Here is a 16,696-nt window from a genome sequence, read left to right on the forward strand (position 1 = left end):
TCTTTTGTTTAGCAAAGTGAGAGACACGGGATACTTGTGAACTAAATGTGCATCAGTCCACAGACAAGAAGAGCCATGGCCTTAACACAACAGAAGATTTGACCTAAACAGCACTTTCTTTTTCTTTTTTTAATATTGATTGATTGATTGATTGGTCAGTTGGTGGTATTGAATGCTGTGTCTTTACACATATCAGCTTAGGGCATCAGATCCCATTACAGATGATCGTGAGCCACCATGTGGGTGCTGGGAATTGAACTCGGGATCTCTTGAACAGCAGTCAGTGCTCTTAACCACTGAACCCATTTCTCCAGCCCTGATCAGCCATTTCTTAATTAATGCCTGCTGGATGTGTGAATGTTGTTTATTCGTTTCAAATTCATATCATAATTTAATTTGAAAATTGAGTTATTGTTTTAAAATCTTATAGTAATCATACATAGCAGTTACCTGGGATAAATGGAGAAAATGATAATTTTTAAAAAGATCCATGACTTGTAATTCCTGAGGATTTTAGGTAATTTTCTACTAAGATGCTGCCAGTCATTTGAACTTAATTTTTTAATTACTTACATATGGACACCGAATTTTCTAATTGAACAACTTAATTAAAATAATGTCATTTAATAATATGACAAGTATAGGTAAAATATTATTTTATTGAAGAAAAAGTCTTAAATTCATACTTTTATGAAACATTGCCTATAGCCATAAGCATTTCTGGACTTTTATACTTAACAGCTGCAAAAATAATTACATGAGCATTATCTAAGCAGTAATCTTTAATGGACTATGCTTTATTAGTTTTCTATTATACACTGCAAAAGTAGACCAAATCATACGATACATGGAAGGTACAGCTGAGTAATGTTAAACTTCTGATATTTCCATAAGACACTGTACTATTTGTCGGCTCAGTGGAGATATGATCCTAATTTATAAATAAGATAAAGTATGATCAAGATTGTTTTAGTCTGCCGCTTAGAAAAATCATAAAGCATATTTGCTTTCATTTGAAAGGTATTTTCTTTTGGGTGTTTTAGGGGTCTTAAAGCATTTCAGGGGTGTTGTCCCTGATTAGTAACATGATCCAGTATGGGAGTTTGCTTCCTGTTAAGGCCAGTTAATTTCTATAAACTTTACGTTTTGTTTATTTTACATTCTTAACGCCTAATAACAACATAGCTTAGAAATGGTGAGAGCCTTCAAGCTCTTGTTTATTTTTATAACGAGATGAAGACATCTCACTTCAACAAAATGCACTTTGTATCGGTGCTATTTTAAGATTACGGGATATAAAAGTGACCATTGCAACAGCTGGGGCCAGCTAGTTTCCTTCCCTCTCAATATTCTTTCTGAAGATAGGAAGACCCTGTTTCAGGATGCAGGACAAAAGCCCCGTTCGGCATGGGTACTGGTTTTCCCAGTTACGTGGATATGGTTAGCACAAACAAAGGGAAGGAAAGGAGGGAAAAGGGGTGCAGTCCGTTTATAAACTCCTGGGAGGCAGTTAGTTTATTCGAGGCTAGGAGAGCAAACTTTAAAGTTGATTCTATTTTGACCATGGTTTACGCACAAATTTTCAGTATCCGAACTCTTCTTCGTCCATTAAAGCATTTTTCAAAGCCACGGGGGTGAAAATGTATCCAGTGCAATGCACAACTGCAGTTCTAAAGTTCTGTTTGGTCCTTTTCTTCTTTTTTAAGATAAACACTGTTCACTCCAGATTTATGTGCTTAACTTATAAATAAACATCTGAAGTGTTCTCTTAATTTACTTTACAAAGATGGTTCCCGTCGTAGTCCACACAGCATGGAGGAAAATAAGCGTGGGAAACTTAACCATTTATTGGACTTTGTGATGATGTGTATGTCATCTTCTGTGCTCTGTAATCTAAACTGTAGGGTATAAATAATGAACGTAATATTACCGAGTAAAGAACATGCTTGTGAGTTAAGGCTTGCTGCTGGGATGCCATTCAGATCTCCTAATATTGAGGACCATTTCCCTGTATGAACTTGTTTTAGAACACATTATTTAATTTTCCCAAATTTTCCCTACAGTCACTAGGTAAATAATGCCTTTTATACAGCATGCTAATAGTGTATTACCGTCCAGTTGAGATGACATGAATAGATTGTTTACTCCTTTAAAATTTAGGGTTTTCAGCAGAAAGAAGATTAATAGTCTATTTTGTTCTAAATAGGTGTATGGATTCAGTAAAATACCGCCTAATAAAAATAACTTTGGACATAAATTCTGATGTTGTTAATTATAACCTGTGTATTTTAACTCCTTCCTATCCACTGACAATTAAAAAAATACAACAATACTGATTTTTTTAAGTCATTGGCTAATGTGTGTCTGTCAAGTTTTCATAGTGACTATGTTTAAATTATAGGGATTATACAGTTTTCTATAAATCTGAGTATCTATGAAATCATTTAAATAGATGCTTTGAAATAGCTTCATCCGTATATTCAGTTTGTGTATGTAATTGTTATAATAGGTAGAAAGCAATGTCCTGAAGATTTCTGTAAGTAATGGATTCAGTTACAGTTGGTGTATGGAAGAGAGAAATAGACATGGCGGGCAGAAATTCCTGCAATTCAGATCAAACACTAACTGTGAGGGCGAAAAGCAACAGAGCGCACATGCTTGTTGGCCTGTGAAGAACAAGAAGTAATCCCTTCTGAGTATGCTCACGGGACAAGGAACTTTTCTAAACGACAAATACTGGTAATAGATAGGAGTTCTTTAAGCTACCCCGAGATAGCTATTAGCAGAAGTATATGCTAATTCCTGTCACTGTCACTGAAGCTCAGAGATAAGGACTGCATGTTTCACTATTGAGCATGATGATTTAATCTTGTCCTTACAGTACTACGGGATGACTTCAGACAAAACCCTTCAGATGTTATGGTGGCGGTGGGCGAGCCTGCAGTAATGGAATGCCAGCCTCCTCGGGGCCACCCAGAGCCCACCATCTCCTGGAAAAAGGATGGCTCACCCCTGGATGATAAAGACGAGCGAATCACTGTAAGTACTGAGTCCGGTGGCTGGGAACAGCTGCAGGGTAGCTGTGAGAACCACAAGCAAAAAGAGGGCATGGAAATCAGTTCTCAGAGATTAAAGCCTTGCATCGACCCTCCGGTTCAGTTCTTGGTTAAAAAAGACGTGAAAGCAAGTGATGAGAATGTCTTTAGAAGTTCGTAAAGGACAGGAAATCTATTGCCAAATCTAAAGTGGAAGAGTTCATACTTCTATATATACTTAATAATTATGATTACTTGAAGCTTAGACCATTTCCATGTATTTCCAGTTAATATTACTACAAAATTCATTTACATAAGATACTCCCAGGTCTCCTGGGTTCCTTCAAGGGTTTGCTGTAGCCTGCACTTCTTTTCAACTTGCTTTTCTCATCTGTGTAGTTTAGTGTTGCTTCTGAAAAGTAGAATCTCTTGATTACATCAATTATAGCCATGCTTCAATACAAAATGAAATGCCACGATCACAGAGTAGATTTTAAATCTGTTTTAAGTAGAGAATATGGGATGCATCATCTTTTTGCCAGCCACAATTCCACGTTCTTTTCCCACCTATTTGTCAGAAAAGTGTTGCCTGAACACCTTAGCCCAACATGCGCCTCGCTTCTATGGTTGCATGGCTCTGTGATGGTGTGGTACGCCCCCTTCTGATTTCCTTTGCTCCACATATGTTGATTCTTCCATTGTTGATTGCTTGACACAAGACAACGTCTATGTACAGAAAAGACTACTGCCCATTTATTAATGAAGCTATAACACATATCATCACACGCATCTAAGAAATGTGCATAGTCTAGTCTTGGTCAACCAGTTAACCAAGCAGCATGATGACGTAGCAGTGGGAGTAGAACAGGACCAGCTAGAGCCATGATTAGGGAAGGAAATAAAATGTGTGGGGTTTTGTTTGTTCTGTTGTTTTTGTTGGTTTGTTCGTTTTCTTTTTTTCTCAGCACCCATCTGACTTCAAATGAGCATCTCAGAATTGTTTGTAAGTCTGGAAACTGGAATAAGATAGTTCAGCTTTATCACCTTTTTTTTTGGTTGTGAGTCTAGCCTTTAACGGCTGAGCCATTTCTCCAGTCCTTTATCACCTTTTAAGAAGCATTCAGTTCGCAAACAAGTGAAAACTCTGTGTGACAAGTTGTCTTGAGCCAATGAAACCAAGAGCATAGCGGAATAGATACTGAGAATAAACCTTTTGCTGCTTAGTGGTAACTGATCCTTTGGGTTCTGTGTACCATCAACATAACAATATTTTACCCTTAGATGATACTCCAGATCACATTAGTGTATACTCTCTATAGTTCCCATCCCCCTGCCTTATTAATTCAGATGCACGCAAGGGTTATTATCGTTGACTTTCTCAAGTGTCTGCTGAACAGCTATTGGTATTTAATAGACATTAAAGTCAAAATTCTCAACACCTACAATGCAACACTAGGTAAACTGTGGTGACCACCCTGAACAAAATCAGCTACATAATTATTATGTAGTTTTCAAAGTGTACAATATTGTTTAAAAAATAAATAGAGGGAGGTAGAGAAGGATTGATTAGAGATTGCACTAGAGCATAATGTTAAAAGGGCGATCAGAGAATGTCTCAATAAAAATATGGGGAGAAGCGAGTAGGGAAATGTGCAGATGATCAGGAAAAGTGTATTTTGATCGGACAAAGCAGTTGCTTCTAGACCCTAAGTTTGTCAACAGCTGACATTTTCACTAAGGAGTAAGGGAAGAGTCAGAGTGGATTGACAGGAGCGAGTAAAGAAGAGTGTCATAGACTGTACTGTCTGGAAACAGCCAACAGCCCAGTTCGTAATACCTTACAGATAACGCAACCATTGTATGGAATCAGCATTTGGGCTCCTTCGTGGGTTCCTTTCTCTATCACTCTTCTCCCTCTATTCCACCTTTTGAACCCTTCAACACTAGGTGGCAGAGGAGGGCTAGCGGGGAAATGGGACACTGATTTCATTAGACTACCTCCTGTTGATTAGGGGAACCAAATTCCATGGGGCACGGTTTGATCTTCAGTCGGTTTATCCACTGCCTTCCTCTTTACGAATGGCCACTTGATAAACCCCAACACCAGCAACCACCAGCACCGCCAGCAGGAGGGTCAGCAAAGGCTACACCCATCTCTAGGCTCTAGCATTTATAAAACCTTTCAAGAGTCCCCAGAATTCATACGCTTGCTGAAACTATGTACAACCGGCAAAATCACTTCCCTGCTAGAGCATGAGGTAAATCATAGTCAGCTGTTGTGGGCAACCTAAAACAGCCCTAAATCCTATACCTGGGATTATAACAAAAGCATATTCCTCTAACTTTTCTGTCTTAACAACACCAAAATTGTCACTACGGTTTTATATTGTCCTCTAGGTAAGTTGGTCATTATGAGATTAGAAGTTATGAATGGTGGCCTTCTCAAAAGTAGGTATACTAATGAGGAGTTCTTAAAGTTATCCAGACATGAGATAAATGGTGTATTGAACCAGTCCATTAGGAGGAGAGGTAGAAGAAAGAAATTAGATCCTGAGTATATTGTAAATTAGTACCCCCCAAAATTTTCAACCATGTTGGATACAGTGCATAAGAAGTGGAGAGTCAAGGGATACCTTTATGGGTTGGCCTGAAAAAGTCAGGCTATGTGGATGTCATTAACTACAGTGCATTGAATGTAGACGATTGGGGTGTGGAACATATCAGGAGCTGAGGTTTAGACATGGTAATTTCCAAATGCTCATAAACTATCTAAGTTTATATGAAATAAGCAGTTGGGTATATGAGTCAGAAATTCAGACTTGAGGTTGAGGCTGGAGAATAAATTAAGTTGTTGTAAGCATACAAGAACTCATTTCGATGCAGCCCTCCCCTCCCTTTGAGCAGATGAAAGACTAATCCTGGCTTCTCAGGCAGATCTATTTGACTGTTTTGGCTTCATGTATTTCGAGTGAAAGCTACCATTATTAAATCCCAGTATTTGAGTGAGCCTTGGCTTCACCATTCCTTTACCACCAGACAATCTCTCAATCAGTCAACTTAGACGCTAGAACACAGCTCAAGGCGCAGCACTGGATTATGCCCTAGAGAACTTTACACGCCTCAACCCTGTGCCCATGGCATGTGTGCGGGATGTAGGCTCAAATTGCTGACAGAAGTCACTACAGTTTTTTTAATACAAAATTGTCTATCCTGATGTCTGTGAGACTCACCAGGCATTTCATAGTTCATAATCCAATGTTAGAAACTGACATCATTTAGGGAATGAGTCTAGACAGAAAGGAAAAGATTCAGGACTTAGCTCTCGAGGAGACAGGCAAGCTAACTAAAAAGCAGCAGAAACCTAAAGTGTGCAAGAATGAAAACTAGCCGTCCAGAGTTTTAAGGGAGGATCTGGAAGAATCAATTTCACTTGGTCAGTCGATTAATGTGAGGATTAAGGGTTGACCACTACATGTAGTGTCAGTCAAAGGTGACTCTGACATGTGGCATTTGGGGTGGGGGTGTCAAAAATACTAAAACTAGGGGCTGGAGAAATGGGTCAGCAGTTAAAGCTACTCTTTCAGAGGTCCTAAGTTCAATTCCCAGCAACCACATGGTGTGTTACAACCGTCTATAATGAGTTCTGATGCCCTCTTCTAGCATGCAGGTGTACATGCAGATAGAATATTCACACGTAAAGTAAACAAATAAATATTTTTAAGAATTATGGAAAAAAATATTGAAACTGGCTATAGGCTAGATAGGACTCTTTACAGGTTATAATATGGTAGATAAAAAACATAAAACGTACCAGTTAATTTTTAAGGTTATATTTTAGGCGTTTCTACATGTATGTGGTCATTTTTATAACAAGTTTTATTGCATTCATAGTTGAAACCTGCTGTAGTAATATTTTTAAGCAAAATCTTGGAATATTCTTCCCATATCATATATTATATTAGACAATATTATGATTTTTGCCAGTCTTTAATTTATTAGAGTACCCTATTTGTTTTCAATACCCTAAGGGATGCTATCATCTAACATCAGCCCTTCAGTACCTTCTGCAGTTTAGAGTCAATTTTAAAACCACATCTCATCAGGAACCAGACAATTTAAAGCGGTAATCACCTATGACTGTGAAATGATGCCAAGATGTTAATATATAAATAATCTTAAAAATCATTTAAATGCTGCCAAAATGCTGATCCACAGTAGTGTTCCATATGCCAGGACGTAGCAACATCTGAAATTTTACTACTCCCAAGACCATCTGTGCATTTTGTGTAAATTATGACCATTGAACTGTTAAAAAAAAATCTAGAAAGAAAATGCACATTTTTACACATAGAGAAATGAGTAGGCTGAAATCAGCAGTTTCCTCTGTTTCAAAAATCTCTGTTCTTATTTAGATCATGGTGGTTTTTGTTTTGTTGGCTTCCTCTGGGCAAAAGTAAATGGAATGATAAAAGCAGAAGAAAGAAAGAAAGAAAGAAAGAAAGAAAGAAAGAAAGAAAGAAAGAAAGAAAGAAAGAAAGAAAGAAAGAAAGAAAGAGAGAGAAAGAGAGAGAGAGAGAGAGAGAGAGAGAGAGAGAGGGAGGGAGGGAGGGAGGGAGGGAAGGAGGGAGGGAGGGAGGAAGGGAGAGAGGCAGGCAGGCAGGCAGGCAGGCAGACAGACAGGATAAGAATTTACATTCTCCATAGAATAGATGGCTGTATTTCCCATTCTGTTTTCAAATCCTGAAAAGACGTTCTTACGTCGATGTTGGTTATGTGGTATTTTACAGGGTTCTTCTTTCCGATGCTTTGCATCCAAATGATTGCTTTCCTTTCCCTTATTGATGTGCTCTGCCCAGTGTGTTGCAAGTCGACAAGCAGGAGATGAAAGTACGCAATATGCTTAGGAAAGGCAGTTGAAGATAGCATGGCTATTGCGACAGTCCACGTCCCAGGAATTCCTGGAGTTCTTTAATGTGGTGGCATTTCTTTGTTGAAAATTTAAAGTACACATCTTCCAGCTGTGAGGACGAAGACACACCCTGCAGAAGGGAAAACGTAATTGAATTGTCGCTGCACCTGTAGTTTGGATACTCTTTACTCGTTTCTTTTCTCAGTGACCTAGATTCTGAGCCAAAGTTTGGATCTGTGATGCTCATAAACCACGAGTATATAAATTACACTTTCTCACTCTCCTACATGACATGAGAAGCTTTTCAAACACTTCTGGCATGTATCCCTTAGAAAAAAGAGGCCTCATGAGGTGTTTGTCACAAGTACTCTTTCTTACTTTCTTTTCTTTCTTTTTAGACACCAGTACTTAAAGTAAGAGATACAGACGTAGTTTACTTGTCAGACTAGATAAAATTGACTTGCTTGCATGTCTTTGAGAGCTAGTAATAATTGTTACGATGTATACAATATTTAAATAAACCTCATAAAAATGGTATTTTTTATCTCACTGCATTTCACAAATATTATATTAAGTTCAAGATATTTTATAAATATGTCAAAATGGAAAAATAAAAACAAACTAATGCCAGATATTAAAGCAATAATTTTGTGTTCATCAAAACAAATGGATTACTTCTGAATCAAAAAGAAGTTAAGTTTAAAATAGTTAATGCAAATGACATGTAGTTCATAAATTGCCTGAGAAAAATGCTGCTATAATTTTGGATTTCTGAACGAATGGCTAGTGATGAGTAAAGATGGGGGAAAAAGACAGTTTTTACAATTAAACATTATTAAACATCTTTGAAAGTTTTCCACAGATTGTATGATGGCTGACCTTAAGACTTTAGGAGTCTGTCTATAAGCTTTCTGTGAATCAACAGTATTTCTTTAATGTTTCTAGAGGGCAGGGGTTTCCACACAATTAGATAGGGACCTGGCATCACTTTCCCAACCTCCTGTCTCCTAATGAAATGATTGACACCCTAATGGCCATGGAGGGGAGTGCAGGTACAGAGTTTAAAGAAATAGTTGATTTTTCATAAAGGTTCCTTGTCATGATTTTTACAAGGACCAATGTTTTATGAACTAAGATATTAAAGTGTTATATAGAAACCTATTGGGTAGTTAACCGAGCAAGGGCAAGTATAGCCCAACCATCCGTGCCTGTCAGTCCCACATACTTAAACCTAACTAGCCATACGCCAGACATTAAAATGGGTTATGTGCAAATATTTGGTGATCTCACATATAAAACAAAGGCATTTATGAATTTTGATTTCTCTAGTTTGTCCTGGCAACAATATATCATAGCACTGTTAAAAAGGCATATGGTTTAACCTAAGGCCTGTGCTGTTTGACACTGTTCCTGGAAAGACATGAATAAATGTCTATTTATCTGAGATTTAAAAAAAAAAAAAACCTGTTGACAGACCAGCCAACGTAAGGATACCATTAAAGTTCAATGTTGTAAACCACTGAGCTTTGTTGTAGTTAATCACAGGAGTGTGAGTTGGGGATTATTTACAAGAATAAAAATGATTCAAAGACAGATACACCTCAGTATGGTTGACAGCTCACAATAGCTGTAACTCTGAAACTTAATGAACAGCTTACAGACAATGCAATGGGTTTAAGAGTATCTTCTGCAGACAGCTTAGTTTGTCTGAGCCACTTCTAGTCAGTTTGGGTGGTATAAGCCACTTCTAAATATCTCGGGTAGCCTAAGAATATCTCTCCCCATCTTTGCTGCTTAAACATACTTGGAGAGGAAGGAGACTGGTGAATCTGATCAGTTTCAGGAACTTCCTGAAACCTTTGAGTGGTTTACTTCCCAAGATTAATGAGCTTCCCTGCAGGATGGAATATGATACTAATTTATCATCAAAATAGTATTTTTATATGTATTTATGAAATAGATCTAATAACCGATGTTAGAAACTAAGAGTTTTTATAAGTTAGTAAATGGGTATTAAAAGGAAAAATTAGTAATAAATCACCAAAAGCTCACCAAGTAAATATGGAGTCAATATTTATTGACTGTTAAAAGTTAGTATCTAAAGAATTGTATTCAGCTCTCTGTTGCAATGTACAGTGCAATGAATTTTTTAAAAAATTTTCTGAAAGTTACAAACAAATGTAAGTTTAGACTTGTAGAAACATCAACAACATAGTAACTATCACGTGATGACAGTGTACCTATAATAGATTATATTTATGGTCTCATTTTATCTACTTGATCACACAGAGTAAGCACTCTTCATTTTAGTTGGGAAAAGAAATCTCTCACTTCAGGTTCTTAGGGAGCAAAAAGATGGTTGTTAAAAGCTTAGTCATGCAGCTATTACAGCCCAGGCTGTGTTCAAAGCCCTCTGTGCAGCTTTTATGATAGCAGCAACACTGTCAAGTAAATAGTGAGCCTTTCTGCTACGGCAGTAGCCACCTCCTAATTGGTTGGCAGTGGGGCTAGGAAGCAATTATCAGGTACCTATGGTTTGTTCATTGATAACGATTTGTAGAGCCCTGTAGACTGTGCTACATGTATGATCAGATATCATAACATAACACTGCCTTTTATCTACAAGTGTTTTTTATTTAGTTATTTTTATATTTGTACATGTATGCATCTGTGTATGTCTATGTGCAAGAATACATGCATGTGAAGAATAAAGGTCATTTATGTTCTGCTATCACTCTCTAAGATTCTTGAGGAGGGGTCTCTTACCTCATCGGAGCTAACAGCTAAGGCTGGTCTGGTTAGCCCCCAAGGCTCCAGGGTCTATGTGTTCTACCTCCTAGCTGTTGAAATTTGAGGCACACGTTACCACACCCAGAAATATTTTGCAAGTGTTTTGATGTTAGCTTTTTTCCCAACTAGCCTAGTTACATTCAAGAATTAGTTCCTATTATCTCTAGAAATGAAATCTGTAATGTAAAAAAGATTGATAAAAATTTCAAAAGCTTAAGATTTCCATAAAGAATACATTCAGATCAGCTGAGTTCAACCAAAGATTAGGACTATTTTTTTGTTTGTTTGTTTAGATGCAGTTTTGAAACATGTTTAGAAAGAATCCCACTGTATCAGTTCATTTTAACATGAGTATATTTGTGGCTTTTCCTAATGTTTTACCTTAGACATGATGACGAGCCCTCACCATTTGCTCAGGACTCTCCTGATATGTAGCAGTGAGAATCCTACCCTGGAAACCTGTCAGATCTAAGAAAACAGTATCAGGCCACGCGAGTCCAGATGGTTGAGGGGAATTATTTTATGCATCATCAGAATCGACATCGCAGATTAGGAAAAATGACTAAAGATAAATAGAAGGTCTTATCTGTTTTATTTCTTCCACAAGCAAAATTACGATTTGAAAGTATCAGTAATGCAGCCATGAGCAAATTCTGTCATTCGTTCAAACACTTCTTTAGCACTTCCCACCCTGTGCTAAAGAGGGAGAATTGCTGGGATGAGACTTTATGTCATAACTTTTTCCAGCCCTGTTCCGCATCCTGTATGTCTTTGAGGGTTTCTTTGATTTTCCGTATTGGTGTGATATTTGGGTAAAAAGCAGCTGACTCACATCCCATCCAAATCCCCAGGGTCCTCCAGATCCTTCACAGACTTGGAATTCTGCCCACTCCTTGCCAATGGCTTCCTCTCCTCCAATTCCCATATGTCTCCTCCCCGAGCCATCTGCTCCTCCTCCCCCTCCCTTCAGTCAGTATTCTCCTCTCTTCTTCAGTTACCTCATTGTTCAGTGTCTGTTGCTTCCTGTCCCCCCTCCTCTTCTAGAGGAAATCATTGTATGGACCACAGCTGATGATGTAGAGCCTCACTTCCCTGAGAAGCTGAATTTGTGTTTCTGTAAAATAAATAGGTACTGCTCTAACAGAAAGGTCAAAGGAAGCTAGAGAGGCAAGCCTAGACTCGATGTCTTCCTGTCCATTTTCCATGCAGTTAATCCACATTACGTGCTTTATTTTAAAAAAAAAATTTTTTTACTCGTGACTTAAGCATGGGTAAAATCAATATAATTGTGTTATATGTGATGGGATTATAGAAAATTAGAATAAATTGGTGTCCAACCTAATTACTTAGTTTTCAATTTTATAATCAATAGAATCAAACATATGTGTGAGCATTTTATGACCAAATTATAAGTCCCAGGATTCAAAACTTATGTTCATGAGCCTATGGAAATTATTTATGCTGCATAAATTTCTTTTTCTTCTTGCAGTTGTCAAATGGATTATCTAATACTACCTATGTTATTAATTCACTGTGAGCAGGAATGCTCTCTGGAGCATGCTTAGGTATTCTGAATATTCTGAAATATTTTGATATTGTAGACCGGAAGGGCTTTAAATATATAGTTAGTTGGAAAAGAGAAATGAGGAAGAAATGAAGAACTTTTGTACCATATCAACCATGATTTCATGAATATGCAATAAAGTCATACTTACAATGTACATAGAGGACATCTTGTCTCACATGGCCTTTGAGGCCATCTATTCCTACCTATACCTGCCTCATACCTGTGAGAATTTTCATTCCCACAGACTCACCCTCAGCACTCGGGGTGAATGTCATGAGTGAGTAAGAAGTTTACACTAATTCTGGGATGAGGAAGCTCGTGCCAGCCCTTTGTCCAGCTGAGTTCTGAAATGCAAGCATCAGCTGTGGCGCTCACAGGGAAGTAAGCTGCAATGCCCCAGGCAGCCACCGTGCAGACTGAGTCAACTTCTTTTCCCACGCATCGAGTACACTTCTGCTCAGATTCCGTCCGTAGAGAAGTTAAGAAATCTTATGATTCAGAGGAGGAAGGCTGGTTGAGAAATACTGTTCTGTGTTCCCAGGGAGCATTCTGATCCTTTCTCAAATCTTCAGATGTATGTAATTACAGACACATCCATCAAATACAAAACAGAATTTGAATACAAAGAAAGCACCGTGTTTCTGATCTACTTGTGAACTCAAACCTTTCCAAAGGATGGCTGGAAACTTAGCCGTCCTCGATTCTAGTGCATATGCTAGGGTGGATGGCAGTAAGATACTCTAATGAGGATTTGGCAACTGTTCTTATTGAAAATTTTCATCACCGAGCTTCTTGTTGGTTTATGAATGTTTTTGCTTCTGGTACTTTAGCTTCCTGGAATGTCCTAACCTCTTTGCCCTCTTTTTATTTTAAGTAATTTTTCACATCCCAACTTAAATTTTTAAATTTAATTTTTGTCTGTGTGTTTATGTGCACATATGTGTGCACGTATGCCTGTCTCTCTCCCCATGTGTGAGTGTGTGTGTGTGTGAGTGTGTGAGCGTGTGTGTGTCTGTGTGTGTGAGTGTGTGTGTATGTGTATGTGTGTGTGTCTGTGTGTGAGTGAGTGTGTATGTGTTTGTGTGTGTGAGTATGAGTGTGTGAGTGTGTGTGTATGTGTGTGTCTGTGTGTGAGTGTGTATGTGTTTGTGTGTGTGAGTATGAGTGTGTGAGTGTGTCTGTATGTGTGAGTGTGTGTCTGTATGTGTCTGTGTGAATGTGTCTGTGTACATGTGTGTGTCTATGTGTGCGTGAGTGTGTCTGTGTGAGTATATGTGTCTGGTGTGTCTGTTAGTGTGAGTATGTATGTGAGTGTAAGTGTGTGTGTCTGTGTGTGTGTGTTTGAGTGTGTCTGTGTGTGTGAGTGTGTGTGTCTGTGTGTGTTAGTGTGAGTGTGTGTATTAGTGTGTGTGTCTATGTGTCTCTGTGTATGTGTGTGAGTGTGTGTGTGTGTGCTTGTGTGTGTGGTTTGCACACTGTTTGTTTTATGTGGTGGACACATAATGCCATGGAGCCCACATGGAGGCTAAACAACAACCTCGAGTTTCCGTCTTCACCTTCCTCGTTTGGCAGAGGGTCTCATGGTTCTTACCATCCATCGCATTGCATACCAGCCAGCAAAAGTTCTGGCTGGCTTTCTTTCTACCTTACCACAGAAATACCGAGATTAGAGACTCGAGCCCTTGCATCTGGGTTTCATCTGGGTTCTAGCTTGAACTCGGGTCACCAGGCTTGTGCTGTAAGTTCTTTAACTGGTGAGCCATCTCCATAACCTCCTGAGCGTCCATTTGGAAGCAGAGGCGTCTTCTCTGTCCCTCTTCTGAAATAATAGTTGTTCTCAGGTCTTTCCCTCCTTTGTCAAGTATCCTCCTTAGATCTTTTGCATAGCCTGACTTATATATTATTTGTCTCTTGTATTTGAAGCATCCTCAATGAATACCTGTATTCCTGTGTCTGTCTGTATTCCCGTGTCTGTCTTTTTGTAGGAGCTTGGAATGGCTAACTTTGATTGACAGCCTGGTGGGATTGAATATTTCTCTATTACAAAAGTGCATTGATTATAATGGCTCTCACTTGATTAATAGCCAAATGTTTGCACCTAGTTGCAGTAATTTAAAATCCACATTCAAAACCACAATTCCTTTTGTACTAAATAATAGTATATTCCCTACCTGTTTATTATGGTCCTTCTGCGAGTCAGATTGTACTAGTGTCTGTAGTTCTCTGGAACTGTCTTTACCTAGCATACAGGTGACTCTAGATTACATCCTCAACAGAAAGAGCAGAAGGTGAGGGGAGAGGAGAGGAGGGGAGGACAGGAGAAGAGAGGAGAGGGGAGTGGGTAAGTGAGGCTGGCAAGTTAGTGGGGAAAGTGGGGAATAGAGAAAGGAGGGGAGCCTAGGAAAGAGGAGAGGACAGGGAGTGGGGAAGGGGAAGGAAAGTAGAAGAAGAAGGAAAAGTGGAGAATGGGTGGGGAGAGAGGAAGGGAGTTGGAAGAGTTTTAAGATGGATGAGAACACTCATTCTAAGTCATTATACAGCAAACTGTCTTGATTGTCAATTCTGGTTCGTTTGTACTAGGAAGTGATGATGGACTGGAGGTGTAGCTTATGTGGTGGATTACTTACCCAGCATGCAGAAGGCCATGGGTTTGATCCCAAGGACCAGGTGAACAAGGTCTGGTGGATCACGTCTGCGATCCACTGGGGAAGGGGAGGCAGGAAGATAGCAGTCCAAGGCTGTCATTAACTTATGGCTTCAAGATCAGCCAGAGAGACAGGAAACCAGGAAAGGGGATAACATTTGAAATGTAAATAAATAAAAAATATCCAATTAAAAAAAAAAAAAAGATCAGCCAGAGAGACCGAGAACTTGTGAGAGATCGGAGAAGTTTAACTTAATAAATAAAGACAACTTGTGGAATAAGATACTTGAAAGTTTCAAGAAAAGAAACAACCATTTGTGAAATCATAACATATCCTGGTCCGGGTTCATAAATTATATCAAATTTATGTCTTGTATAATATCTAACTTTGGTAGCCTTGATATTGTGTAGTCTGTCTGCTCATTCTTGCCCGGAACATGTAACATACCTAGTTATCATTCCTTGGATAATCCTTACAAATCACTGCGAGCTGACTCCAGAGCCTCAGAGGAAAACGAGTATGTCCAGTTGCAGTTACCGCGGCAGAAGCCGGATCCGAGACAATGTGTTTCTAGGTTAGTAAGTAAAGCGGTTTGGAAAATGATAATGTAGTTGTCATGGATATTCTGAGTAATGTGTTAGAATTCCTTGTATACAAATGACCCCTCATACGTGATCGGCCTATATAATCCCATGCATTTCGAATGTGGTAATACATTAGTATTTTATCCTTCTAGTATTCTATTAAGTCTCTTGACAACATTCTACTCTTTGGATTATTTGCTTCTTCCCAAGCCCGTATCCATTAAACCAGTTTTTCTATTGTTTCTTCTCAAAATGCCAGGCCCACCCACATGTTATATCCAGACTGTCAGACAACACAAGAGGACTGGACTGCCTTGCTGGTCAGCCTAAGTCTCATCACCATGTGCCTCTAATTAGCATCCTCAACCCTCTAGCCATTGTGGCTCCCTCACAAGGGAGAAAGACTACTAGACATTCTTCTAATCTCCCCACAAAAGTGAGACTTCAAAATTCAAACCAATTATCAGTGAGGTACCCCTATCTCAAGTGTTAGAACCTTGCACGATGAGCCCTGCCAAAGGATATTTCCTGCTGCAGGCTCTTGAGGTTAGCCTGCTACCAGGGTTCAGAAATCAGAAACACAAACACTGTTGCCCTGATTTCTGCTTACGGTGAGTGTCCGCTTGCTCCTCTGGTTCAGTGCCTTCGGTTCTGTGCACTTTGATATATCTGATCAGCCCAGTAAATTTCTCCAAATTGCTGTGGACTAGTGGAATTTCACCGGAGTCTGGGAGCACTTTGTTTAATTATAGGTTGAAGTCTCTTGCCAAATTAAAGACACAATCTTTTGTGGGTTCAAGGATGGTGTTCTAAACCGTTTATTTTATTTTTCAATATTCTATTAATTTCAAATGAAATGTTTCTCGGGGGGGGGGGGGAACCTAGCTTCAGATTTACTTGAAAGAATTGCCTATAAATCTTATCTCTGAGCTGACAAAGTTCACTGGTATCAGCATGGGCTTGGGAAAGCCTTTGTGTTTAGACAGTTTGCTTTGCAAGTCAGGTATCTCTGATTATGTGTGATGGCCAGGTGGCATTTGGTTTCCCTCTGTTTACCTCAAACAAAATGAATTGTAGCCTTCTTTTTTAAGTAGTACATTCCAAAGTTCACTGATTGTACAAGGCCTTCTTTCTTTAAAAGAGGCCCCAAATGCAGAAATCAAAGA

At 38.8% G+C, this 16,696-nt stretch overlaps 1 protein-coding gene across 5 annotated transcripts in view; it reads left to right on the forward strand.

Moving 5' to 3' along the window:
• Positions 1 to 16,696, forward strand: part of Robo1 (roundabout guidance receptor 1) — a 1,048,129-nt gene that overhangs the window by 898,115 nt on the left and 133,318 nt on the right. For all 5 annotated transcript variants that reach the window (NM_022188.3, XM_087576842.1, XM_087576841.1 and 2 more), the window contains 1 exon segment: positions 2,882 to 3,039. In NM_022188.3, the coding sequence (NP_071524.2) occupies positions 2,882 to 3,039 (158 nt within the window).

Source organism: Rattus norvegicus, chromosome 11 (genome assembly GCF_021556685.1).
Source record: "Rattus norvegicus strain SHRSP/BbbUtx chromosome 11, alternate assembly SHRSP_T2T, whole genome shotgun sequence".
Classification (NCBI taxonomy): domain Eukaryota; kingdom Metazoa; phylum Chordata; class Mammalia; order Rodentia; family Muridae; genus Rattus; species Rattus norvegicus.